At 47.7% G+C, this 27,433-nt stretch overlaps 1 protein-coding gene across 6 annotated transcripts in view; it reads left to right on the forward strand.

Annotated features, from left to right (window-relative positions):
* Window positions 1–27,433, forward strand: part of LOC144121069 (uncharacterized) — a 205,302-nt gene extending 177,869 nt beyond the window's left edge. For 5 of the 6 annotated variants that reach the window (XM_077654006.1, XM_077654008.1, XM_077654007.1 and 2 more), the window contains 9 exons: window positions 2,852–3,204; window positions 6,604–6,742; window positions 9,030–9,215; window positions 12,061–12,219; window positions 14,951–15,568; window positions 19,226–20,611; window positions 22,514–22,978; window positions 23,747–23,898; window positions 25,815–27,433. In XM_077654006.1, the coding sequence (XP_077510132.1) occupies window positions 2,852–3,204; window positions 6,604–6,742; window positions 9,030–9,215; window positions 12,061–12,219; window positions 14,951–15,568; window positions 19,226–20,611; window positions 22,514–22,978; window positions 23,747–23,898; window positions 25,815–25,847 (3,491 nt within the window). In that variant the 3' untranslated portion in view covers window positions 25,848–27,433. The remainder of the gene's footprint in view (window positions 1–2,851; window positions 3,205–6,603; window positions 6,743–9,029; window positions 9,216–12,060; window positions 12,220–14,950; window positions 15,569–19,225; window positions 20,612–22,513; window positions 22,979–23,746; window positions 23,899–25,814) is intronic. The other variant, XM_077654010.1, reaches the window with a different exon arrangement.

Genomic DNA, 27,433 nt, shown 5'->3' on the forward strand with positions numbered 1-27,433 from the left:
CAGTGCTAACTCTGGGCTCGTCAACCGAGTGTTTTATTGTTGTGGTTAGTTTGTACAGCACTGGATTCGTTTTATAGAGCATATAGGGTTCCTATTATCAAGAACCCTATATTTATTATATTTTCGATTGATAAGAAAAATTTAGCCTACAACTGTGACACGAAGCCGTATAGCTTCGAGGTTGAATGTGCCGCCTGTCTCGCGCAGCTGTGGCCTATAGCCTGCAAACGAAGCTCACTCTCGTCTCAGAGGCGCTTTGACGAGAAATTGCATCGCGGAGCCCTGTAGTCTGCTCTGGCATGTTAATTTCATCTTATTTCTTTCTTTCTTTCTTTCTTTCTTTCTTTCTTTCTTTCTTTCTTTCTTTCTTTCTTCCTTTCTCTTTCTTTCTCTTTGTTTATTTCTTGCGAATGCGTACTGAAAGCTTATTTCTGTCAGTGAATGATTTAGCAATGAGCCCGCCAAGTCGGTGAGTCGTGTAGATCTATCCGGATGTCCGATCCTCCTGGGCGACACCCAGTGGCACTGAATGCCTCTGCTGCCGTTAGCCTTACTGTAGAAGCAGATGTTCTCTTTGTCAGCTTGTTGCCTTACTCTTATCCTCCTCGTCCGCTCGACATTGTCCCTTTCTCTTTTCCAGAGGTGGCACTAAATTCTTACTACCAGAAAAAAAAAACATCGTTTCACTACACACGTATGTTGGTTCCCCACGAAATTCCAATTTTTTTCCCGTCGTGTCCTTGTACACAGTCATTCACAAAACATAAAATGAGTGCCCTGGGACCACGCATGCTAGCATACACTGCGCCTTCCTCCATATAAATGCTGCAAGGGCCTGTTGGTTTATGTTCGCGCCCACCGTTTTTGAATATGAGTAGGCTTGTGCGCTTTGGAACTAGACTTCAGTGTTCGCTGGGGCGAGTTGGGGAGAAGAAAGGGAGCTGCGTTGGCTCGTCTTGCCGTTTCTATTTGTAGTCTTTTGTAGAAGATGTACAGACGGGCTATACCATCGGGGTTGGTTTCTTTACTTCAAGAAATCGGGGAATACCGCAGTATGGCGCACCCACACCCGCACCCACAGTATGGCGCACCCGCACCCACAACCTGCCCTGGGTGCGGAAAAGTACGCCATACTGCGGTATTATATATATGCCCTAATGGCAGGTTGTGGGTGCGGAAAAGTACGCCATACTGCGGTATTCCGATGGTATAGCCGTATGTATATATATATATATATATATATATATATATATATATATATATATATATATATATATATATATATATATATATATATATATATATATTAGCAGACAAGTTAAAGGAACTGAGGGGCCCGTTTGACAAATTTATGAAGGGAGCCAACAGTCACCGAAACCAAGGTGCATAGGGGAACGTTAATTTTTTTTTAATGTGTTATGCTTATCAGTGGGATAATAATACTTAGATTAATAAATCGCTTAAAGAAAATTACTTATAAAGCAGCAGAAAAAACAACCATGCCGCCGGTGGGATCCGAACCCACGACCTCCGAATATCGCGTCCGGTGCTCTTACCAACTGATATATATATATATATATATATATATATATATATATATATATATATATATATATATATATATATATATATATATATATATATATATATATATATATATATATATATATATATATATATAAACTGGAGTTCTGGCGTTTATGAAGCTGGGATTCATAGAACTTCAGAGCTTGAGTTGCTGGCACTATAGGAGCAAGTAACAAATTGGAAACAGCTAAATCAGACCAGTGGTTGTGTTGCTGAAGCGCGTGATTTATCAGGAGCTTGATTGAGCCGTTGATGGAGAAAACCTCTTCGGTCATTAAAGGCTGTGTCTTTCAGGCTTGTCGCAGATGTTGACGGTGGATGAACACAGCATCAGCATTTCAGTTGAAAAGGTTAAAAACGGAAAATGCAGTTGTTATCGGTCTTCGCAGAAACATGCACTACATACAGCCCAAGGGGAACGTTTCTATGAAGATAATGTGAGACTCCGTAGGCGCCTCTGGAAACGGAAGTCTCGGTGTTGTGAACATTACAGTTCCTCACATCTCTGAGAAATTTAAAACTGCGATAATGAAAAACGAACATTGCATGGCCCAGAAGCATACCCGCCGGGCTGCATATTTCTAACAAACATTGTGCGGAACCCACCCTCATTTAGTTTCTCAAAGTGGTTTTTCAGCCCTATACAGTAAAAGAAATCCGTTAACGCCATACGGGATCACCGGACATGAGCTTGCCAACTCAAGTCTTTGCCGCGCCTGATGTTGCCGATTTTGAAGAGCGCCTGTTTTCTGTCATCTGAGTTAGTGCTCTCTTAATTGTTTTTTGCATTTTTTTCCTGGCATGTATCTTTATTTCCTCGCGATCCATTTTTCATGTCTTTTTTGTGATTATCAAATTCGGTTGGATCACGAAACTTTTTCTTGGCACCTGGCTGTCTGCGCCTTGCTTTCTTTTTCTTTTCACTTTTTTTCGCCTTTTCATTTTTATTCTTGGACAGTGCTTGTTTTCGAGCCACCGCTGTTACCCCTTACTGCCTACACGTCCTTCGTGCGTGTGTCAGATTCTTATGTAGAGTGTTATATTCGTTGAGTTTTTGACGTACTGTCAGTTGTTATCCCCTTCGCTGTTCTTGTAACATTGCCCACTCTGATTGGCCCTTGGGCTGCAGTGTTTTGTAAATAAATAAATAAATAAATAAATAAATAAATATAATGTTCAGCATGTCTCCGCTCTTGGCCACCGGCACAGTTGCGTGTGGATTCCGAAACAATGCAACTCCTCCTTCCCCCCTCTATCGGAGCAGCCCCCGAGCGGCGGCGGTCTTCGGACGAGTTCGTGGTGGTGTCGTCATCGTCGTCGGACGCCGCGTCCGCGAGCGCCAGTTCTACAGAGGAGGAGAAGCCGAGCTTCCTCAACGTCCAGCTTCGGCACGTGGAGAAGGCCCCGCCGCTCAACGTGGTGTTCCAGACGCGCGGAGGGGTGGCCGGGGGCGCGGCAGCCACGGCGGTGGCGCCCGAGCCGGCGGCGGCCCCCCGCTCCGCATCGCCCACGCTCACGTGGAAGAGCCACCGAGAGGACACGGCCGCCCCCGGCACACCGTCGCCCGCCAGGCTGGCGCCCAGGGACAGGGCGACCGGCGGCGCTGGCAGAACGAGGGTGGGTTCAAGCTGTGCATATCTTATCGCTCGTAAGTACAGAGAGAAATGGCAAGGCGAGGAAGGTGGCCTGAGAAGGATACACACGTGAACACAACTTCTTGCGCATAAATGGCCCACTGTGCAAGTAGCTGGGCTAGCTGGTTTCTTTTAACGCGATGAGACATGGTATACCAGTGCTAACAGATGAAGACAGGGGGGGGCAAGCTGGACACCTGGAGTGATGGTCAGGCACCACCAGGATTCGTGGGATGAGAAAATCCCCGATGGAGGCGAAACGCAAAAAGGCGCCCGTGTGCTGTGCGATGTCAGTGCACGTTAAAGATCCCCAGGTGGTCGAAATTATACCGGAGGCCTCCACTACGGCACCTCTTTCTATCTTTATTCTTTCACTCCTTCCTTCATCACTTTCCTTACGACGCGGTTCGGCTGTCCACCGAGCTATAGTGAGACAGTTACTGCGTCATTTCCTTTGCTAAAAAACTAATATTCATTTGAAAATTCCCACAGGGACTATGTATTGAAATCCAGTGGTCAGATTGTGCCAGGACTTAAAGGTTAATAGGCTGTCGCGTCACGTGCGACTTTCAGACGAACTGCTCAGCGTTGCTGAAAACATGAACATAGTACAGAAGTAGAAGTTGCAGGACGGCACAGATAGCTGCCAGCCCAGCTCACAGGCGGTGCTGCCATCTGCCTAACCTCCACGAAGTGGCCACTGGAACTAGTCGCGTTTCGAAACGGAGTTTCCCAACTGCCATGATCAAAGAGCGCTGGCATTCGTGGTGTGTGGCTCGTTTTCTGTCCTCGTCCGTGAGAACTGGCACCATGTCTTCGGACATCAGTGTCTTCCTGTCACTGCATTGTGATGCAACACTTTACTACCTTGTGATTGCGTGCCCCCCTTTCCGTTCTATATATTTCTCTTTGTATGCACATAGTTTATATATAATCCTTGACTCATTTCGGTGAATTTCTCTCTTTCATCTGTCTTTCTTTCTCTTTAACCATGAACTGTTCCTCTGTTCTTCCCTCCGGCGAATGCTATTTAAGCGCCAGGCCTGAGCACTACATAATGACGGTTCAGTGCAGGAAGACGAACGCTACTTTCATTTATGGTTTATGGCAAGCGTAGGCAGAAAACATTTTCCGACAAGGGGTTATCAATGACATGTCCAGCATTCTTCTGATTAATTCAGGAAAAGCACTTTTGTGACTTGTCAGATCAGTGCACTTCGTTGAAGCACAGTTCATTTTTTCCTTTGTGCAGTTCCTGTAGAAGATGGAGAGATGCGCTAAATCACCAGTTTCTTTTTATTTTTTATTTTTTTTTGCTTTGGGTATGCGATGGACGCCACACCAGCAATTCAGTGACACCACGATCGATTGAGAGCATTTCATTCAAATATTTACCAGGGTGTAGAAAATATAGAGCACGTGTCGCAAACACAAGGCCCGCTGATTTTTAAAAGGTCGCTGAGGACGAATTGAAGTTTACCTTCATCAGTAGGGTACGGCGTTCTGGCCAGACAGATAATACCCGCACCGAAATCGGAGCTTTTATAATCTAGATAAGTTCAGCAAACCAAATACAGGTTTCGCCACCACTGGTCGATTTCAGAAACAAAATGCGTGCGTCGACACTCATTGTTTTCGCGCGAATCTCAGAGGCCACGCTACGACGTCATTCACGTCAAAACAATAGCAACTCTTCCTTTTCGGTAAGGACGTCACGAGCTTAAATCGACTGGCGGGAAAGTTTATAAAAGCCAAATTTCTCTCCAATAGATGCGTCTTTTGCTACCGGAGGGGCGTCAACATATCCATAAGGAACCAGAGAATCAGTTTGTATTGAAAACTGAATGCAGTTCTCCTCAGTATCCCTTTAAGATTGCGGCCCTTTTAGTGAAAGAAGCTCACTAGTTCTCCAGTTCTCCCTTTATTACTCTCGGACGACACATCTTCGTAAATGTCAATTCTTCGATATCATGTCCCACCCGACTCTCTCCACAGTTAACATTTCGAGTTAGTGAAAAGGACCCAGAATATGACAGTAAAAAAGAAATGAAGTGAAAAGGAACAACAATAAAATTTTAGTGCATCGGTCGCTTTTAGGCTCCAAAATTTTCAATTTTTCGCTTTAATTTTGTGTGCTTCAGTTTAGTTTAGTTTAGTCCTCCTTCTTTCTCCTCTCCCTTTTTTAGGTAGCGGCCCGCGCGGAGAGATGAGTCTGAGAACCCCAATATAGGGTACAGAGTAGAGCATCGTAGTATATTGCAGAGCTTAATGAAAAATATGTGTACGTAGGATTCCATCCTGATGATGCGTAGCTAGGACACGTAGCTGGAATCCCACGTGAGTTTCTGCCTCCTTATGAGAAAGTAACAGTTGAAAGAAGTCGCGATCCTGTCGACCGCGCCAGTTGAGTTTCCCCCTTCAGGTGGTGATGAGAGGAAACACTTTGTTGATGAAATCGGGGTTTCTTGATGACCCGGTGGTTATAACTCGCAAACATTCACGTTACTCGAAGAAAGGAGAAGCTTAAATATTTATTTACCGCATAAATAAAACAAGAAGAAACAAAGCAAGGAGAAAACTATTTACATGACTAAATCGTGGATCAGACGAATTCAGCCCTCGTTCAACCCAGAGCGCTTGGTTTTAAACCCTCTGTCTCCGCCCTTAGCGGGGACAGCAACCAATAAGATAACAAACGACCCATCTCGCCAATCAGTGGTCAGGGAAAGGAAAATAAGGATTTCCGCCAACTAATCACAGATTGGGGAAAGAGTGCTGATTAAACATTTGGGAAAGGAGAGGTTGCAATCAAATAGACAAACAGCACAAACGCGACCACCCTCTCCCACGGCACCCACGGCCCAGCCGTTACCACTTTCCTATCTCTTTCGCACACGCGACAAAACGATCCCTAAAGTGTTTACAGAATACACCGCGCGAGACGAACACAGTCGTTGCGGGAATAGTGGGTTTCCGGTCACTCGGCTAATACTCAGCCGTATCTCGTGCGCCCCCGAAACCTCGTCAACCCCTTGACAACGAACACATGACGACAGCTGTACATGGTTAGGCTTCTTAAGGCGGGCTATGCCCGTGACGGCGCGGAGTAAACAAGGACGTCCGCCGCACGAAGCGGAGGCAGGAATGGGACGGGTCCCTTTGTTGGCGCCTTTCGACCCCACTGGAGCGGCCTTCCTTGCGAACACAAGACCAAAGAGTTCGCGGAAAGGTCAACGAACTCCACAGTAACCTTGGAGCCCATAAATCAGTGGCTGCCTTGCGGGAGCGCACGATTTCGTCCTTTTGTTTTCAATTATTAATTTCTGCATGCTTATGAGGGATATTACCGATTTTCATTCTAGTTCCTACTTCGCTTTTCCAGACCGCCTCGGAAACACTGGGCGTAGCCGAATATTTGACTCCGAAACGCGTCGAGCTCATCGAGGCCACACCCGCTGCCAAGAAAGAAGACGTGCCTTCCACTCGCAGGAGTCCTACCAGGACCGTTTTATCCGATCACGGTAAGGGTGTGAGTTGTTTGCGTCTATTCTGTAAAGTTGTCTTCTTCTTTACGAGCCCATGTGCAGTATGTAAATGTTCGACTCAATTTCCCAAGACTTCGATATCTTTCGGCAGTAGAACACATTACTTCGAAAAAGGAAACATTTATGGGCCATGATGCGAAGGGATCTAGTTGCACAAGAATACGCCTACAAGTCGTTACAACAAGGGCTAAATCCTCATTTCAAAGTGATACGAAATCTTTCGTTATTTGCTTTGTTGTGCTTTGTTTTTTACTGCACTGGACAGGTATTATAAAGATTTAGATCAGATCCCCTGAATTGTAAGGGCTCCTAAGGGCCTAGAAAAACGGGTCGCTAGTGCGTGTGCGCGCAACCCAAACACCGTGTTTGGATTTGTGCTCGCGTTTTCTCCAAACATTACAATCCATAAATGACGGACTTGCTTGAATACAACTCCTTAAGGGAACATGGCGGCGTCCATTGAAGCGGCGGCTGCTCTCTTCCCCGCCATTTCGTTGTCGCCGCGACACGATGTCTTACGTCGGCGGCAAATAAATCCTCAGAAAAGCGTTCACTCTACTTTTGTACACCACTGTGTTCCGATGATGGTATACGTTATCGATTTTACGGCGTTGCGCCTTAGGCGGTGCGGGCTGGGCAGCATTATTTTTCTTTCTTTTTTCCCTGCCCACGCTAATATATGTCTGCGTATTTCAACCACTACTCGATTTAACTCTCAGTTGCAGTGTAGTTATCACGGAGATATCAGTCCAAAAAGCGCGTATATTAACACGGGTAAGTGTTTCTCGATAAGACGAGTCACAGATAAATTCACTGTCACGTAATAAACTTCCTTATTATTTGTTATAACAGTAAAACACCACTTGAATGAACTTCAGTGGACCTGTTCAGTTTTTTTTAAATTTTTAAGTCAAGTGAAAGTGCTCTTATTTTAAAGGACCACGGAGCTGGTTATCTTAATGAACTAAATTAAATATATCAAGCTTTTAAATGATTCCTGTAAGCAATCATTTCTCAGTACTGGAAACTCCAAGGGTGAACCGTGTGTACTTAGCACCTTTGCTAAACGCAGCAGTTTTAGGCTGAACTTTTGTATTCAATACTGCCTCCGTCATTAACTAACGAAGTTCGTGTATGTTTGGGCCTTTACAAGATAGCGCCACTCTTGTTTAAATTCTCGTATTATTTTCCTCTACTACTACTCTTCAAAATACTCTGCAGCTGCGTAAGCCATACCAATTTCAAGCTCGTTATAAAATGCCACAGGGTAAAGCATGCCGCTGCGATGTTTACATATAGCTGGTCCGCAGTTTCCTGCAGTACTGAAATGCTTTTCAAAATGTTCTCTTAAGTGGAAGACGCTGAAATTAATTCAAGTGAAACTAATTTGCATTACATACAATTGCGTTTCGGCGGGAGATTTGTGGAGCACTCCAATGCTTTCCACAATGTTCTCGTAACTGGAAGGTGTTCAAATTAATTGAACTGAAACTAATTTGCATTGGATACAATTGCGTTTCGGCGGGAGATTTTGCAAAAGCTCATTTGTTTGAAAAGTTCATTCAGCTGGTATTTCACGATACTGCGATTTGTACAGTATGAAATAATCCGTAAATGAGGCTAAATTCACGAGTGCTTTATTGGAGTATTTCGTTTCGTGGTCGGGTTTGCGTCTGACTGTTCTAAACTAGGCATTCGTCGTGAACTCATACGAGATTCACTCAACCCACCACCCAGACTCGTCGTTGACCATGTTTGTCGCCGCAAGGGCTCTCAGTTCCAACTTGGATGAGCACTGCGATCACGTGTTCCTGGAAACCCGGGACTCCACATTAACTCGGCAGCGTTAGATGCGCACAGGCAGGAGCAAGGCACTATAGGCGATGTCACTGTTTCTCGCCGAACGGCAATGAAGCGCTGCTGTGGTCACGCTGCGGGTCTGGGAGTCGACTAGGACTCGACCCCTCAACTCCGACGCAAGTGGTGGGTTGACTCGCAGCCGCGTCCGCAAATTAAACTCAATCCACATTCACGTTTTGGGAGTGCATTCTCTGCAGGGGAGGAGAGAAACTGAAGCCGGTTTACAACTCGTGCCGTCACGCCTCACGGGGCATGCCACGAGAGTTGACTCGTTCGTATCGCATTCATGTAAACAGTCGTTGAATCGGGCTGGCCCTGCTCTGCCCGATCGCCTGACTCGACTCGTCGCTGTCGGGTTCATGTAAACGAGGCTGACCACTTGTGTCTGTTTGCGCGCGCTCAGTCTCGCGGGGCTTGGGCAAAGCCGGACCACCGCTGCGGCGAAGCTCGAGTGTCCAGATGCGTAGCCGGGAGGTGATGTCAGCGGGCCGGGCGTCGCCCTGGGACCAGCTGGACTCGGCCATCACGCCTTCGTGGATCCTCGAGGCTGAGCGGAAAAAGAAGAGCGGCATCGACTGGGCTCGCCTTGGTGAGGAGAAGCTCTCTCGACTGCGGTATGCACAATGATTGCCTAAAGCGGGAAGAGCTTGGCCAGATTTTAACGTCAGTAGGGTAGAGGACGTAGCCTTGCACAGTGGCAGCTAGTGCTCCTGAACACTGAACGTAAGAGCGGACGAATACTTTCTTACTGGTTTCTTCGACATTGCGCCGCGATGGCCTGCACTTAGAGACCGACAGATTAGCCCGGAACATGATATTTGTTCTCCAGTCTGTGAAGATTACGGTGAAGCTGGTTAAAGGATAGCTGCGCAACTTTTTGAGGATTCCGCGCTATTCAAGGAATCAAATATACAACTTTTGTCCGTAAAGTTCCGAGACTGAGTCCATTAAAAAATGCGTTTAACATTGAAATCATTTGTGCAGCACCACTTCGAAATAGTCTCCCTTGCAGTCTATACAAAACTTCCAACGCTTCTTGAGGTCTTGGAAACAGTTAGAAAACACTTCATTTGGCAGGGCTGTCAGCTCCTTTATCGTGGCGTCTTGAATAGCCTTCACGCTCCCCATCCAGTGACCTTTTAGGGCTCTCTTCACACGAGGAAACAGGAAAAAATCGCATGGGGAAAGGTCAGGCGAGTATGGCGGATTGGGAAGTACACTAATGCTGTGCTTGGCGATAAATTTTGTCACGCTGAGAGCAGTGTGCGGCCTTGCGTTATCGTGGAGAAGGCTCCATTGTACAGATGGCCATAAGTCAGGGCGACGGCGTCGCAGTGCATCACTCATGTGTTGGAGCACGCAGATATAAGACTCCTGATTTGCCGTCTGCCCTTGTGGGACGAACTCGTGGTATATGGCACCTCTGGCATCGAAAAAAACTGTCAGCATCGTATTTGTTTTTGTCTTCTGTCGCCGTATCTTTCTCGACGCCGGAGAGCTTGTGGACCACCATTCGGGGCTCTGCCTCTTTGTTTGAGGATCGTATTGAAAACACCATGTTTCGTCTTCAGCAATGATGCTGTCGATGAATGCAGCATCTTTCTATGCCTAGGAGAGCAAATCAGCGCTCACTGATGACCACGTGTCCTTCTGGTCCTGTGTGAAGGAGTGCGGTTCAAGTCTGGAATTCAGCTTTCGTTTCCTCAAGTTCTCACGCAAAATTTGGTGGCATGTTGTCTTACTAGTGTCGAGAGCATCTGATAGCATGCAGACTGTAATGGTGCGGTCTTGCTGTACGATTTCCCCGATCCGAGCCACGTTTTTTTCATTCCGTGAGGTTGAAGGGCGCCCCTGCCTTGTGTCGTCTTCCACCAACGTTCTCCCCGAAACGAACCTCTTGCGTCCCTCGAAAACTCGCGCCCGCGATAATGTCTCGTTGCCGTAAGCGTCACGAAGGAGCTCATACGTCTGCGTGGCTGTCTTGCCAAGCTTCACACCGAATTTTATGTTTACACGCTGCTCGACGGGGACGTCCATCTCTCCACATTCACTCGCAGTAAAATGCGCAGACTAGTGACAAGGTAATTTTTACACGTAGTGCCATCTAGCGGCTGCCAAAGCAATTAACATAAATAGCTCAGGTTAGCCCGGAAAGATAGCACTACACATGCGCACAACATTTGTTTTGGGAAATCATTTCTAGAGAAGAAAATAAATCAGTCTCGAAACTTTACGGACAAAGGTATATAGCCGGTAGGCAAGGCATGCCAAGTACTTTTGCGCTAGCATTTAAAATAGTGACGTAATCGACGATTAAACTTTAGCCTTCAGCTCAAAGCATCAGAGCAGTGCGGGGAAACCGGTGTGACGTCACGGAAGGTAAGATTTAAAATTTCCGCTACCGCCAACCACGCTCTACCGCGCCTATTCGGATGCTGGCAAACAACGCCCGGAGACCTTTGCCTTCGGTGGCGTTGGTTTTTTGCTTGAAAGCAAGCGTTTATGCATTGAAAACGTACTGGTACCTTCGACGACGTCATGATGCGCCACCCACTTGGAGCTGTGCGTTGTGAAGAAACTTGCTGTCCGTCTCAATTTCAGTCGGCGATTACGTCACCATTTCAAATGCCAGCCCGAAAGGAATTCGCATGCTTTACCTGCAAGTTTCACACATTCGACCCCTTAAAGATCGCCGATTTCTAAAACCTATATAGTTGTCATTTAAAGAACGATTGTGTGCCGCGGCAAGCGAGAAACGCGTGTCTTCTTTTCCTTTGGTTCGAGCACAAAATCATACACTTTCTTGCAATAATTTCTGGTTCAGTCGATATTGAGTTTACCTGTAAGCTTGGACCAAATATCCGCTGTTAATACCAGCCAGAGCAATCCTTCGCTAGCAAGATTTTTCTAGAGAAGCCTCCTCCGCGTTCTGAACATTGCATAACAACACGATTTCAGCGAAAGAAATTGTCTTGGAACCACGTGTGGTGCCTGGTACGTGACGAGAAAGCGAATTGCTTCTGAAGTCGTCGGCCAAAATGTGACGCAGTGCCAACTCATTCAAACAGTTGTGACCTTTTTATCACTGATTTCGAGACGTAGGTAGGACACCAAACAATAGGCGGCTTTGAACTGCTTGAGACTTGAAAACCTTTGCAGTGGTAACGCGACCTACCTTGCATTTATTTCAGGATTGCAGCAAAGCATAGCCCATGCGCCGGTGCTCGCCGCATGCATAGACGTGGGCGTGATCTTTGGGAAGCTCGGGTAGCGATGTCTGAGTGGACTGAATTTCTTCAGACCACAATGACGCCGGGTTAGAGTAAACGCTCCGTAAAGAGCGCAAACGTCTTATACCTAAGAACAATAGTGCTTCACCGTCCCTTTGTGACGAACTGTCCGTAACAGTGGTCTCTCTTCGTGCCTGCCCGCAGACCAGTCTCTGTCCCAGTCCGGTGGCCGGCGGTCAGCCAACCTGTCCAGCGAATGTCTTCACCAGCCGACTTCGGCCGCCGAAGTAGTGCCTGACTGGCTGAAGGAGATTCGACGAAAAAAAGAAGAGGACGCTTCCATCAGGCTGTCACGGAGTTCAGGTGCGTCTAAGATCGTGCACGTTCCTGTGAAGAGCTATGTGCTTGGACGGGGCAAAAATTCTGCTTGCTACCGGAAAGATCGTGCCGCTAGGCTTCTCTCTGCTGTTCTTGCAACGACTAAACAATGACGCTTGTTCAGGTCATCAGGAACGCAGCACAAGAACCGGCGGGTCTGCTTCGAAGGGCTCGGCTTTGGACTAGCTGGTGCATGCTTGGGAAGAATAATCTGGCGCGAAACGGGGCGCACACCCACTAGAAGGACACAGGATGAATATCGTCATATGTCCTGTTATGAGTGTTCATCACTCCTTGTTCCAGAATATTCTTCCTAGGGTTAAAATTTGTCTGGCGTCAGTTTTCATGCTCTTACAGGGTGTTTAACATTTCTTGCGCATGAGTCCACTCACCTAAGCCGCGCACGAAGGCTGCCAAGTGCGGCTAAACCTGGTCGTTGAAGATTCCCTTCGAATGCTGTGCGTCACTGATGCACCCGTCCTATCTCTCGAAACTGCTTTCGCGTCCTAACCCCATGACGCGGTTCGCCCTTTTGTCCGGAACAGGCTGTAGTCCGAGAGCCTCGGGCTCGCGTTGCGAAATGGTCGACGGCTACTTGGCCAGGACGCCAACAGACGTGACCAGACTGACGCCTGACCAGTTCGCCGCGGACAGCCTCGAAGAAGAAGCGACCAGCCTCCTCGTGCTCCGCGGAAGCGACCCTTTCGCCCCCCAGGATTGCGTGTTCGGCGACAGTTCGTCCCCCGACGAAGGTTCGGCCGCCTCCGATCGCACGACCCAACCCTCTCCGGCCTTGCGCTATCGCCCCCACCCTCCTTGGGGGCCTGCTAACACAGTCGGGTCAACTCTCACTACGGTGGTCTTCTTCGGAAAACAAGCGCGCCGTTCTTTACTGCCTTGTCGCATGTTTGCGCGAATGTCTACCTTTTTCCTTACTTCCCTCTCATTGTTTCTCACGACTCGGTCACGAGGTGAGGGAATGCGGAATGCGGAAACGTCTGGGTACTGCGGCCATTCGGAGAAAGTTTGGCTGTTGTCACTTTCGGTACTTTACCTTGATGTGTGGGCTGTTAGGTGTATGACGACGTTGCGGTGATGGTTTTTGTCTCCTCAGGTAGTTTCATTTCTCTTTGTTTTTTTTTGGAATGACATTACTTTCCGGTACATATTGAAATGCTGACACTGCGTTTACATGTTTTTCGTCTGGGTTCTTGGGAACGTTTGTTAATGGCCGCCCTTTCAGCAACTGAAGCATGCTGTCTGATATTAAAGCATGAAGTTTTTTTTTTCTCGTGACCTTTACCGTCAATGACCCTGCCTGATTCTCGTTGGGATGATGGGCTGCTATGTCATTTTCTCTACATTTAATATTCTAACAATATATTTTTCTTATAATGTGAATATGTCGCCAAGACTGCCTTCTGGCACTTCTAAAATAATATTTGCGTCAGCTTATAGTATTGCCAGTAGTACGCTTAAAAGCTCGAGGGTTACTCAGCAACAATTGCATTTTACCAGTTCATCTAGGAGATGCGTTTTTAAGCATAATTTTTCGATTCATTGAATTGTGCTGGCTGTAAAGATAGATACGACCGCAGTCGAACATGCACTTTACAATGTTACATTGCTTTTCACAAGAAATCATTTGTTATTTTTCGTATCCTTAAGCTAGTGCAACCATTTCTTGAGACAGCCAACCAGTTTTTTTTTTTAATCTAGAGCTTCAGTTGAACAAATTACCCATTTTTACCTTTTTTGCACTACACAAACGAGATGGCCCTTTCTTGTTCTTAGCTAGTTGGCGCTAGCAGTGATCATCATATCATCCAAAAAGGTAGTGGTTAAAGCACCAGCATATATGCTTCATTCCTGACATTTCTACATTTGCTATATGCGCCGTATATGTGGATTAGTCATTCATTTGCCGTGAATCATGCAACTGAAAGAGGACCTCACACCTCCTTTAACCTGTTACCTTAGACGCTAGGATAATAACGTAGATTTAACATTCAAAACATGCAATGGTCGCGCAGACTGCGCTGAGGTTAGTTCATTTACGACTGCACCAAGTGCTTTAAGAGAAAATTAAAAACAATTGCTAGGCTATGCTACCTTTCAACGCCAACCTTCTGACCTGCCATGATTCACTTGAAAGTAGTACCTGCCACAGAAGAAACCCTAATCGAATCTAATTGTTTTAGAGTAAACAAAACCAGAAAACAAATGCCGGCTTGGCCTTTGCCCTGGTTTGGCCTTTGCCCTGGCTTGCATGAAGAGCCGCAAATGAAGTTCCCGCTGTCGAAAAGGAAATAATTTTTTCAACGGCAGAAACAAGTGCTTCAGAAAGTGTCAGGAGCGTTCGAAGCAGTTCTCAGATTTTAATGGCCAGGTTCGATGTAGCACTCACTGCTATAAGTTAACCTTGCTTTTATAGGTACACCCTTGATCAGCATCCCCCAGGCCAGAATATTTGTTGTTGACCCATACAGTAGGGCGTTTATGTCATCCATAAAGTGCATATTAATAATAGGGAGAAATCTCTTCTTCACACCTCCAGACCTTTGGAGCTTGACGGGTGTCGTAAGTTCCTTACTGCGCGGATCAACAGCAAGTCTTCTGTCATGGGGATTATCTACCAAGCGTTTCTATACTCGTAAGATAAAAGGGCTAGCAAAAAAAGACGGACAAATCGAGGTTAAAACCCTGCGGCGCCCAGATGACCTTCCGTGCGCGGTGTTGCTGGAAAGCCTCGGCGTCGGTGGCGCGGACGTCGAGGGAGGGGGCGGTGGCCTGCGCGCGCCCAGCAGCCGCAGGGAGGACTCGGTCGGATGGCCCGAGAACCTCAGCGCGCTGCTGGACGAAATCTTCAGCGAAGCCGAGGAGTCCTGCACCACACCCTTCCCCGCGCTGCCGCACCCCGGCGAACCGCCGCTGGCGCCACCACGACGTCATCCGTCGGACGCCAGCGACGACCGAGGCGATGGCGAGACATACGTCGACGTCGACTCCCTCAAGGACGAGCGTCAAGAAGACCTGGAGGAAGAAGACCAGGAGGCGACTCGCGCTGAAGATGAGGACGTGTCGAAGCCCACTTCGCCACTGGTGGTCTACGACGTGGCTCAGATTGCCGAGACAGTGGGCTTTGAGACTCGAACCGACCAAGCCGTCACGACCACCACCGCAACCGTCGTAAGCACGACCGGGGCCGGTGCCGCACCCGCCACCACGACGGTCGTGACGGTTCGTGCCGCAGAGAGTCACTCGCCCAAGCAGGCTCTCATGGAGGAGCTCAAGCACGTTCTCCAGAAGCGCAACTCCCTGGAGCACCTTAGAGGTAATCTTCCGAGGTGCCCGTTCGTCCTTGTGCGAATGTCCGTCGGAGCTTTCAACACCCACTGTCGCTGCTATACGCTTCCATGTTTCCAGTGCTGGTGTTTTCTTTCTCTGTGATCCTGTCATCCCAATGCAGCTTGACAGCACACTGGCACGACCCGTCACCGTGATGCATGTGTTGAGAAAACAGGCGAATGAATGTGTGGCAGTGTGCCAATGGCAGTTCTGGTAGCGGTAAAAAAATGATTTCGGGTTTACATCTAACCCTAAATGAGGAAATTTGGGGCGGTAGTTTTTTTTTCTGCTTTACACTGATTGTAAACAAAAATTGATACTTACTATTGATGAAGTAGCTTCGACAATGGCCCTCTGCAAAGTGAGAGAAAATCACTTCATTCCTGTAGTGTAACGTGGAAGTGAACGCGAAAGCAACCTAGCCTTAAAGGTTTACTGCCTACATTAACAAATAGCATTTGAAATTAAAATTTTTCTGGTTCAAGCTGGGGCCGTGAACGTGGAACACAGGTACCGACGTCAACGGAGAATGTCAATACCAGCCTGTAAGTGACTTCACACATACTCGTAACGACAGAGTGGCAGATATGAACACTATTATAATTGAGAATAGAAGCAACTCACTACTTGGCAACTTCTATCAGCACTTCTCAAAAAAGAAAAAAAAATCTCCGCAAGTATATTACGAGTGATGCGTATATACCCGAATAAGGGCTGCACTTTTTTTTCGCTATTTTCGGCCCCTACACGAAAGCTGTATTTTTTGAAGTTCAGTTTCACAACTATATTCCCAGGGAACGACTTTACTGCACCATACAATTTGACGCTGTATGTGGCACCTAGCTGTAAATAGCTTCAAGTTCCTTTCTCGCTATAGCTGTCGCTGCAGCCTGGGCTTGGCATCTCGTTATCCTCGGTTGCATCGATTGTGTTCGAAATTTCTGTAAATTTAAAACTCGTTACAATTCCCGGTGTCATCGCACGCCACGAATGGCAAATAGAAGAGCAGACGAGCTGCAATGATGCTCTGCACAGCCGTTCAATAGGCTTCACTTTGTTGTTGACTTGTTAACACCCGCTCCGAATACAGGCTTCTGGATTCAGCTTTGAACGCATGCAACTGCACTACGTCCAAGCTGGAATATAATAATAGCAGCAGCATGCAGCTGTCCTCATCTGGCAGCTTCCCGGGGACCGTACCATGCAAGAGAATTTAAACACACATCATACGAAATTTTTCTTAGAGCATATTTTCCCCCAAATACTTGGCTCTCAACTCGGGAGAAGCGGCCCAAACACGAGCGCAGCTCTTAGTCCAGTATATATGGTACGTTCCTTGCTAGAAAAAGCAACGTGCTAACGATGAACAAGCTCTCGGACCCGTTGACGTGCCGATGGCACTGAAATTCCTATAGTGCTTATGATGTGTACCGAGGAGTTTGAGCCCTTATTCGCATTTCCCATGTTTTGGGGGTTTTATTTTCACTTTTTATTCGTGGCGGGCCTCGGATAGATTAAGGAGCCGTCAAGTACCGCGAGAATCGGTGAACATGTGACACCAAGGAAAAGATGCCCTTACCGGTGTGGTTAAAGAGAAGTTGGGAAAGCCGATTCTCGTCGGCAGTGGAAAACTTCTCAGCCAGTGAAAGAATATTTCTGCACTAAACCAGCGCCAAAACAACTCAATACGTGCGAACTGCCCCGTAGGTCTAGATTAACCTACGCCTTTAGTGCCCGGATGCTCGCCTGTGGTCTAATTTCGCTCGCATATATAGTTCGATCCGACTTAAATCTTCGTTAAAGTGTTGCGAATCTTGACATCCTGAACAGTCATTTTGTTCACAGGATTGTCGTCCTGTTGTCGAACCAAATAATAATTATTATGAATATTGAATCTCAACACGACAAGCTACGAAAAAGAGCATCCGTCCTGGATATTCATTTTGCCCCCACGAATGACGTAATCGTAGCAGCATTTTTTTTTTCAATATTGCTTGGGATTTTATATGAACGAGTCTTAAAGGAGTAAATGCACCAAATTTTTGGATGAATGTTTTTTTCTTTGCAATGATGCGCAAGACACTGTACTCGCGGACGACTTTTCCAGCAATGCAGTAGAGGCTAGGCAGGAAAGGAAGGGAAACAGGCCATTGTCCCCGTGCCGTGGGGAGTGGGCTTCTCAGACCTAACGACCCTGCACCATCTCTCCAACTTCCCCCAACTTCACACCTCCGCATCCTTATCTCTAGCAACGAAAAACCCACCCGCCAGCGGCACGGAGACAGAGGTCCGTCTCTCTCCCTTTCCTGCCTAGCCTTTGCTGCATTGTCACAAAAAGTTGTCCCCGAGAAATGCAACATGAGTCACGATGTGGAATTGACTTTTGCCAAAAGAATTATTTATAATTAGATATTTTTCTTGTGCTGTTTCGGTTTCAACAGCCGAACGACAGCTGTGACGTAACAATGCGATGTGAGGTTACGTGAGTCACGCAAAAACTACGATATAATATTTGCTTGTTCATTTTTTTTTTGTGATTACAACTCCTGCGCAGGCGTGCGTAAGAGTTGGTGTGACTTAAAACGAAGAAATCATCGACCATACAACTGTTTCTGTAAACCCGACGTGACGTTTTATCGTCTGTTACGTCACAACCGTGGTTCGGCTGTTGTAATCAAAACAGCATAAAAGAAGAAAAAAAACAGTTATAAATGATTTAATGATTGTTGATGTAATCCACGTGGCTGTCCATGTCCTGTCGATAATGTGCTGCGCAATCATTTCAAACACAGAACACACAACTAAATGTCGGTGTCTCTACTGCTTTAGGACCGTATTGACGCTAAAATCATTTCATTGATAATGCCGCTGGAGCACTGAGAAATGCGGCAAGCGAATACAGTACGGGTTAAGAACTCAAGTGCAATGCTATTCACAACAGTTTGGATTGAGCTACTAGCTCGTAGGCAATGTTTTAAAAAGAAACAGCGCTCATTCCACATCAATTTCGTTCTAGGCTACGACTCCTAGCCGATTGTTTCTGTTGTTGTGAAAGTGTGTCATACACAGTGCAAGCGTAAGGCCCCTTAGTAAGAGGTACAAGTCAACAAAGTGCACCAAGATGCGCACACCCAACTGTGAAACATTGTTGTCGTATTTTTCACCTTCCGAGAATCGCCTGTTGATGTGGAAATGGGAGAAGGATACTGGCATACCTTATTTAATGTCATTAGAGTGCCTTCAATACTGTATTGAGCGATGAATTCTGGAGAGTCGTGTTATCTGCATTATATTGGGTTACGTGTACTTCACTTAGTAAAGTTTTGTGGCAGTGTATTCTCTTCTATTGCGATTTATAATGTTTACAATAATTACCAAAAAATGTTTTCAATTTCGATACGGTTATCATACATCGAATTTTATTTTTTGCTCAGCCATCATTGTGTCAAAAAGAAAAGAAAAAGCCCACACCGCAAATCCGGCCAGATCAGCACCCCGCTTCTGCCTTGCACTCCCTCACCTCGTGTCTTGCGTGGCAGCACCGTCGTTCGCTACGATCTTCCTTGCCGCATCACTTGCTCCGCATCGATTTATCCTTGAAGGGAATCTAGTTGTATAACCATGCTCTTTACCTTCCCTACAGAGGATATTCTGAACGAAGCTACCGTTATTGACAGCGCTACGCCACGCCCTCAAGCCAGAAGCCCAACTGAGGCTTCCAGGAAGACTCCACCGGCCACTCAAAAGCCTGCGGAACCGACGACAGAGTCCATCGCAGGTCCGTCCATTCCACCACCGCCGCCTATGCCGCCCAGCGACTTCTGGTCTAAGCCTAAAGAGGTGTGGTTCAAGAAGGAGATACAGAAGCCAGGTGCCGGCCGCATCGTGGCACCTGTCTGCCAGCGGGACAGCGAGACACAGACTCAACTTCTGGACTACGGCGCCCAGGTGACATCACCCGTGCAGGCGTTCAGCCCTGGCTCCTTGCTGCACGCGATTTCGCCATTTGCCACGTACTCGCATCCGTTTGTAGCTCCCGGCGGAAACCAGGTTCTTCTTCTCGATGACCGCGGAGTCCAGCTTCCATCTGGGCCACTGTACGCGGTGCCGCCAGCGGCCGGAGTGTTCCCGGGGACCACGGCGATACTCGTGGCTCGAGACGAGGACCGCGTACCTAAGAAGGTTGCCATGGAATCTAAGGCGACCTCTACGGACGACCAAGTAGTTCCTCCCCCAAGTCCTGCAGCGGCGACCTCGGAAGCGGCAGGCGACACCAAGAGTATGCTCGACGACGTCGAAAAGAAGCTCGAAGAAGACAGAAAGCCTCCGGACGAAATTAGGCCGCGAACGGCGACCCCCGGAGGAGTGTCGAAGATCACCACCGTAGAAACGACGACAATCATGGAAACAATAGAGTCCACTAAGGTCTCGAGGCGGGCCTTTGACGAGACGTCTCTGAAGTCCATATGTTCTCGCTCTGAAAAGGAGGACATCTTGTCCGGTCTCTCCGACTCTCCGATTCCCTTCGCTGACGACGACGACGCGTTGGAAGAGCTGGGGTACTCCTCGCACGTAGAGTCGAGGTCCGCCTCTCGGGCCGAAGAGAAGAAAGAGGAGGTCGTGAGCGACGAAAAAGTCACAATGTATTCTTCGACGAGGAAAAGTTCCGTGCCTCAGACCGAGCCCAAAGCACCGGTCGAAGTACGGAGCGTCAAGTCGCCACCGGTAAAGAAGCAGGTCTCGGTATCTGAGCAACGAGCTGCAGCCACTCCTTCGCCCGTCCCGTCGCCACCGAGGGCTGGAACACCTCCGCGTTCGCAGGCAAAAGCCCCAATGGTGAACGGCCACCGTAGTCCGCCGCTTGAGACGTCCTTCGATGTTCTGGACAGGGGCTTTCATACCGAGCCTCTCAAGAAGAAAGGTCCCAGCGGGGTAACCGTTTTGTCCAGCTCCAAAGGGGAGTCTGTTACGTCCAAGTTCCAGAGGCCCTCCTGCATCAGCCCTGCCTCAAGCTCCACAGTCACTACAGGTACGAAGTTTCCGCTTGTTTTACTTTTGCACAATTATTCTCTGCAGTGTATTGAAGCGTCTTTATACATTCGTGTCAGAATTCTAAAAGAATATATGCTTCGTTTTTGTGTTTCCGCCTGCTTCTGTTGCATGTAGAATTGCAACGTACTTCTGAAAACAAACCGGTACGTGAACTCGACAATCCTGCCGCCGATATTTCCTTTGTTGACCTGCAGGCTATAGCTCCCCGGCGTCGTTTTTCAACCATATGGTTGTCGTTTTTTTGCTGCTCAAAATCATGCCGGATATACCTAAATGTTGGATAATAGGACAAGAACGCAGCAATCTTGTTAAAGAAAAACGTTGAAAAAATGTTGAAAAACGAAGAACTGAAGAAGTTTTGTATGCATACTTATACATGTGTGAGGTTTCCATATTTTGTGACGCAGATCCAACAATTTATAATGACAACCACTCGTTCCCTCATCATGCAACCAAATTCCCATTCCAAGCTCACTCATCGCTGTGATCGAGAGGCATGCATAATTGGAAGACTATATGGTGGAACACGTTTCGGTATTCTCCATCCCTGCAGTAAAAGCTATTAGCTGCACTAGGTTCCTGCTGAGTTGAATTAGACAGTCAAGCTTGTGCCAGTGCTTTTTCCGCACAGTTGTTTCAGTTATAAACGAAAAAGAACGCAAGCTTGACAGAACTCAGGTTATCCTCTTTCATCGCTGTCCAAAAGGAGATTAGAAAGCGTGCCACTCAGTTGCTGGTAGGTTTGCCATATACCCATACGATATTCACGATTTTTCTTGTTTTACTTTCGCTCCCTCCATGACTGGCTGGATCAGATGCCTTCCTGTGTGCTGGATCACGGGAAACCGTTTATCCATTGACGAGATGGGGAATACCTTCGGTCCAAATGAAAACCGTGCGCTGAGCTACATCGCGATATAATCAGCCCAGTTGCCGTAGTCACCGCTGAGGTAAAAACATGCATGGGGACCGAGGTTCATATTAATGCGATAGCGTTAGGGGTACCGTTCAGCGGAGAAACCGCCGTAGTTGTCGGCCTTGGCATATCAACAAGATTGGGGTTGGTCGAGACGCTCGTGACGTCACAACCACGTGAGCTCGGGCGGGTAATTCGAGCACGCCACAACGATCACAGTGTCCAACAGTAATGACGGCGCCACAGAATCTCTCATTGGTCTGCAGGGTTGTTTGCGCAATTCCATCTCCTCTGTCTAAAGGACTTCTGAAGAAAGAAAAGCAATTGCTCTGAAAATAAAAATGGTCGAGCCGGGACTCGAACCACTGGCCCATGGGTCGTGAGCCGGGCGCACTGCCCCTCCACCAGTGAGAAACGTTCGACTCGGTTAAAAGGAAGCCTCACGTGTCTTGTGGTAGATAAAAATAAAGCATATAATAAAAATTAAGATCAAGAACATGCTCCGTATCTACGAAGTGATATATGCAAAGATTACCTGAGGCCGCTGAAAGGACCAATTAACGCTATCCCGGCTTACCCTTAAGGCGAAATTTAAGTGTCTTTCGAATCTTTAACAAGCTTGAAAGAGGCAGATCTGGCAGTCATCGTATGTGTGCTCTGGGGTTATTTTTTCTCAGTCGGAAAGGAGTTTCAGTTTGCCCAATGTACTGCGCACGCCACACACCGCATTCGAGAAGACACTCTTGATAAAGACAGTCCCACAACTGTGAATAAGCCACAGCTAGAAGAATCTTTCCTCTGACCTCAGGCTTTTGCCGGAAACAAGCAGCGCAAACGTAAGGTAATACAGTTGGAAAACGTAGTTTCCGTGTGGTCTGTTCCTTTGCTGTGCTTCCCAGATGCAGAGCTAATAAGCCCATATGTCTACAATCGCTCGCACACTCGCGTATTGCAATGTAACAGGTCCCGACGGAACGCTGAGAGGGGCCCATGCGAGGACCACGGCGCAGACCCTAGCTGCGGCCACAAAAGCATACTGCAACGGAGACGTCCGCAGCCCCCTGGGACCCTTCAAGAAGACCAAGTCCATGAGCGACTCCAACCTGGGTCCCAGGGTGCGACCCACCAAGAAGGCCACGGCGTCTCAAGCCACGCAGACCCCCAACGGCGTGCTGCCGGCTGCATCTTACGAGAGGCGTTACTTCGAGGGCGGCTTCGGCGGCAGGGCCATGGGCGTGCAGACGGACGACCGGATCGAGTCGTTCCTTCGGGACACGCTGCGGACCTCGACCAAGGAGGTGGAGTTCGTCACCAAGGTGGACAGCAGCCAGCCGTCCAAGACGCTCAGGAAGAAGGTCACCACCAAGATCCTGCGCGGCAGCAGTGGCAAGGGCGGCGGCGTCCGAGAAATCATTGAGGAGATTTACGGTGAGACTGGAAGGATTTCGTCAACATAAGCATTGCGCTTCTGCTGTTTAGCCTGCGTGCCGTAATAGTGAGCAAGGCAATATGCTACCAAGATACGTTTTCCAAAATAGTGCGTTATCACAAATCTTTCATCACCTTCCGACTACGCGTTATTTGTCTCGCCTCAATACCCTCCTCATCTCTGCCCGTTCTTCTCACTACCATCTGTCTCCCTCGTCTGCATGCGACAGTTGCTCCAAACCTTAAGCAAGTGTGTAATATTATATTTTCTCCTGCCTGTTACTATTCAGTCCCCCCCCCCCCCCCCACCCCCACCCCATTATTCATGCCCCTCTGCCCCAGCGTAAGAGGCCTGACTATAATCGGATAAAACTCAAGAAAAAAGCGGCTTTTCCCTGTCAAAGGACCCCCATCTAGCCAATGGCGTCGGCCGATTCTCATGAATATGCTAGCGTCACATTGCATGGAGCGGAGTGACAATGCAGGGAGAGGACTATCCCCGACCATGGAGAGAGTGGACTACGCCCTTTCATCTGCCACTCCCTGCATTGCCATGAGAATGGGCAGACGCCATTGGCTGGAAGGTGGTTATTTCACACCGGAAAGCCGCTTTGTTCGTTAGTTGTATCCGAATATATACTTAACTTGTTGGCTCTGCCGCAGGATATCCTCTACGCTTAGTGCTGCGTTGCGAGAGTTCTTCCCCTGCCTTCTGTCTGCGTGAACTGTTAACAAACCACCGCAATTTCTTATATGCCGTACATGCAGACCAGTCGTCGGTGGTGGTCCGTCCCAGCACCGCCATTAAGAACGTGACGCGAAGCGTGCAGCAGTCCAGCGACGGCCAGAAGTATCTGACGACGGTCATCACCGAGGCGCCGGCGACGGGGCGTTCCAGGAGGAGCCGCAGGAGGGGATTCGTGAGTGCACCGCCTTCCGTAGTTTTTCGCAAAGAGCACTGCGCTCCATAACAACCAAGCTGTCGAAAAATGCATAACGAATGTCAAACTACCTTTGTTGCCTTCAACTGGCTTTCAAGTATAAAGTGTCCACCTTGCAAACACTGGCACTTAGTAAGAGCACCTTGCAAAGTTTTTACTTCTCTCCAGCCCTCAGTTCATTAGTTCTTTCTAGATTGGAAAACTGCCACGTTTTAAATAAACTCAGCAAATAAGAAAATAATGATGACGAACTTAAAAACAAAAATCGCTAACCAAACAAAATTGGCGGGCGGGCGGTCATACATGTGCTGCGACAAACGTGCGTTTGCAATATTGGTCGTACGTTTCGCTTTTACACGGATCGCCTTCCAAAGCATTGCATCTTGGGATTTGAGTTCACCGCCGCTTCTTTGTTACATTCTTGTGGTGAGAGGACGAGGACGGGGCCTAGTTGGTTGTGCATGATGCTGATGATGCGCTAATCTTTACGGGACGAACACAGGACAAAGAAAGGACACTGACAGGACAGAGCGCGAACTGACAACTGTTCGGAGCCTTCGGTTGGAGACGGAGGGGGGGGGGGGGGGGGGGGTACTCATCTCAGTTCCTTGCTGAGGCCTCGGCTTCGGCTTGACACGGTCCAGGTCGTTGCGTGGTGATGGGTGACGTGTGATGGGTAGCGCTGCTGAAGGGTGGAGGCGTCAGTAGCCGAAGCTTAACACCCTGTCGCCGTTTTGGGGAATGTCGCTCATACTGCTAACACCGTAAAATTTTGCATTTGTGATAGTGCCTATTGGCTGCCTGCACTGAAGTTTGCCGTGTCGATCGTAGCACCGTATCACGCAATCTTAGCGAGAAAAGCAAGCTTGGAGAGAAAAGCAAGCCATTAGTGGCGCACCCATAGTGTTTTCCATGCCAGTTGATTGGGCTTATATGCATATCTCGAAGCCACACGTGGCGTGCTTCAGCTAATTGGGCTACGTGTAGAGAAGCTAGGCAAAGATTGTTATCAGCCAAACGCGTGCCTCTAGTATCTCGAAATGTGATCTTGACGGCATCGGTTTTTGGGCGCGCAGTGGAATAATTTCAACGCCACCAGGGTGCTGCAAGTAGCCTCCTCGTTTTAAAGTTAAACCGGTTATAACTATAGTGGGACGCAGATGTCTTTCACCTTCATTTCAGCGTTCCAGTGATTGAATGCGGTGGTGAGCTGCAGTAGGACTGCACCCAAGTGTTTTAGTAATCGTCCACACTTAGGGCCAACACACGAGCGCGTGGCCACGCTATGCCATGATCTTCGGAGCACCAGTAAGTCCGTCGCTGCCGCGCATCGAAGCGAAGTGACAGACAACGCGAAGTACCAGCTTCAGCTCACCTCTGCTCCCGTGCTGCTATGCCTCGATGCACGGCCGTGTCGGAAGCACTGGCGCTCCGAAGAGCGCTACCACGCACTCACGTTTTCACCCTAAGATTAAAGGCACTGTGTGGCAGGTTATCTTACTAATGAGTTTTGAAATCAGTTCATGTAATACAGCTGAAGTAGTGCATGGTACTGGACCAGGTACGTAAGGACCAGACGGATCCTTAATAGATGCCTCACAGAAGAATGTATTTGTTCAATATGCTTAAGTAGTGAAGCGTATACGAATTGGTGGGGGCACAACACGGTTCCACTATTTAACACATTTGGCAGTCCACAGGTTACGTAGAGGTTAAACATAATCATCACCGGAAAGACCTGGATGATTTCCTAGCCACCCTAAGTTGTACGAACGCTTCAGTCCGCGTTTATTTCGACTTCACTTATGTTTAATGCTCGACATGGTGTTACTGTACCAGAGGAACAGGCTTGAACCGCAAGGCTTTCTTTTAGTGTTCTTTTTCTTTCCCTGCAGGGCGACCCTGACACCCATATCATCATGGTATGACTCCTGCCACGAGACAGCGTGAACTCTACGCGCGTCATGACTAAGTCATTTATGTAAACATAGCGACACCGGGTCTGCCGCTGCAGAAGGCTCAGCCCAGCCTGCGAAAGCGTCATTTTAGCGGACTTTTTCGCCTTCGCTCACTTCGACTTCGTGAGGAACTGTACTCACACAGACAGCATCACCTGTGGGCCTTTTCTTTTTTTTAAAGCGTATTCGCCTGACTTAGTGCGAACCATTTCCCAACAGTAAAGTCTTGAAACTGCCTACACGAAAACAGTCTGTTCTTAGAGTTTTCGGTGTATTCAATTTTCTTTTCCTGCTTCCTTGACGGATAGAATGCTTTGGTTGCGGAGTGGGAAGCGATAATTATAAGTTGCTTTGAAAAGCACTGAATCCGAGGAGTATACGAACCCAGTATATGAGCGCCTAACGTGCTTTGAAGTTGGAAGAATCAGTATATATATATTTTTTTCTCTGTGGCCTCAAAGAACATGGGAACGAAAGTGAACCTTTTCACGTGACATCTGCTGGTTGTGATTGAGAATGAAAAATGTCTGATTGCAAGTACAGCCTTTTTTCTCTGCTTTGTTTACAATGATCAGGCGAGGCTGTTTTTTGACAGTTCTCCAGTCAAGAACCTGTTGTTGTCTGCTAGCTAACTTTCGCAAAAGGGAAAGACGCTTTGAGTTTGCGCGCCTCTGGTTGTGACGTGTGTTACTTCTTTCAATGGCGGGAAGGTGGCGCTACGTGCATAGAAAGATTAGAAAGGCTGAGCCACTTTGTCATCCACGCTTTTTCTTTACTTTTTTATTTCATTCAGGCCTCTGTGTTTTGCTGCTGCTGGGTTTGGCCTGGTTACCCTCCTCAAACTTTGACGCAATCCGGCCAATTCCACCAGTAAACACAGCGTTGCTGCGTTGCTTGCCTTAAACATAATTAGCTCTTTGCTCCCTGTCTGTAATGGGTATAGCGTATCACTGCCGTTGTTTGCATCGTGATTCGAATTCCATTTTTCCAGGTTTTTTTTTTCGGGAATCGCACCGATACATACCCTATGGGCTGCCCGTCTTTCATGACGCTGTCCTGTGGAATATGTTAAGTGGTTGTGGCTTGATAACGCGCCCACTTGCGCATGTCCAGCATGAACATGATGTTAAGTGTGCCTCTTCTATTAGCACTTGCGTGAATCTTTACCGACTTTTTTTTTTCTGTATATAGATGTAAATTATTATGAGAAATAATATATGCGCGTTCTCGCTTGTAGTTTTCAAATATACGTTTTCACGCTTTTCGTTTCTTTAGTGCGCGCCTATTGTTCAACCCATATGGGTCGGAAAAAACATTGTTGCTTAACCAGAATCTTTTGAAAGCGATTGATTGTCTTATAGAGCTCTTTGAATGCCTATTTCAGTCGTGTCTTGTCTTTCTCTTGAACAAATACGAAAGGTACAATGTGGAATGGTCGGGAGTGTGCGGCTCTCGCAGCTAGCTTGCTGAAGTGTACGAGGACCGCTCTTGCCTGTGCAGCGTTTGTTGCTCAGGGGAAGCAATAAGAAATAAAAGCCCTGTTCTGAATAACGTTA

The sequence above is a fragment of the Amblyomma americanum genome, chromosome 2 (genome assembly GCF_052857255.1).
Source record: "Amblyomma americanum isolate KBUSLIRL-KWMA chromosome 2, ASM5285725v1, whole genome shotgun sequence".
Classification (NCBI taxonomy): domain Eukaryota; kingdom Metazoa; phylum Arthropoda; class Arachnida; order Ixodida; family Ixodidae; genus Amblyomma; species Amblyomma americanum.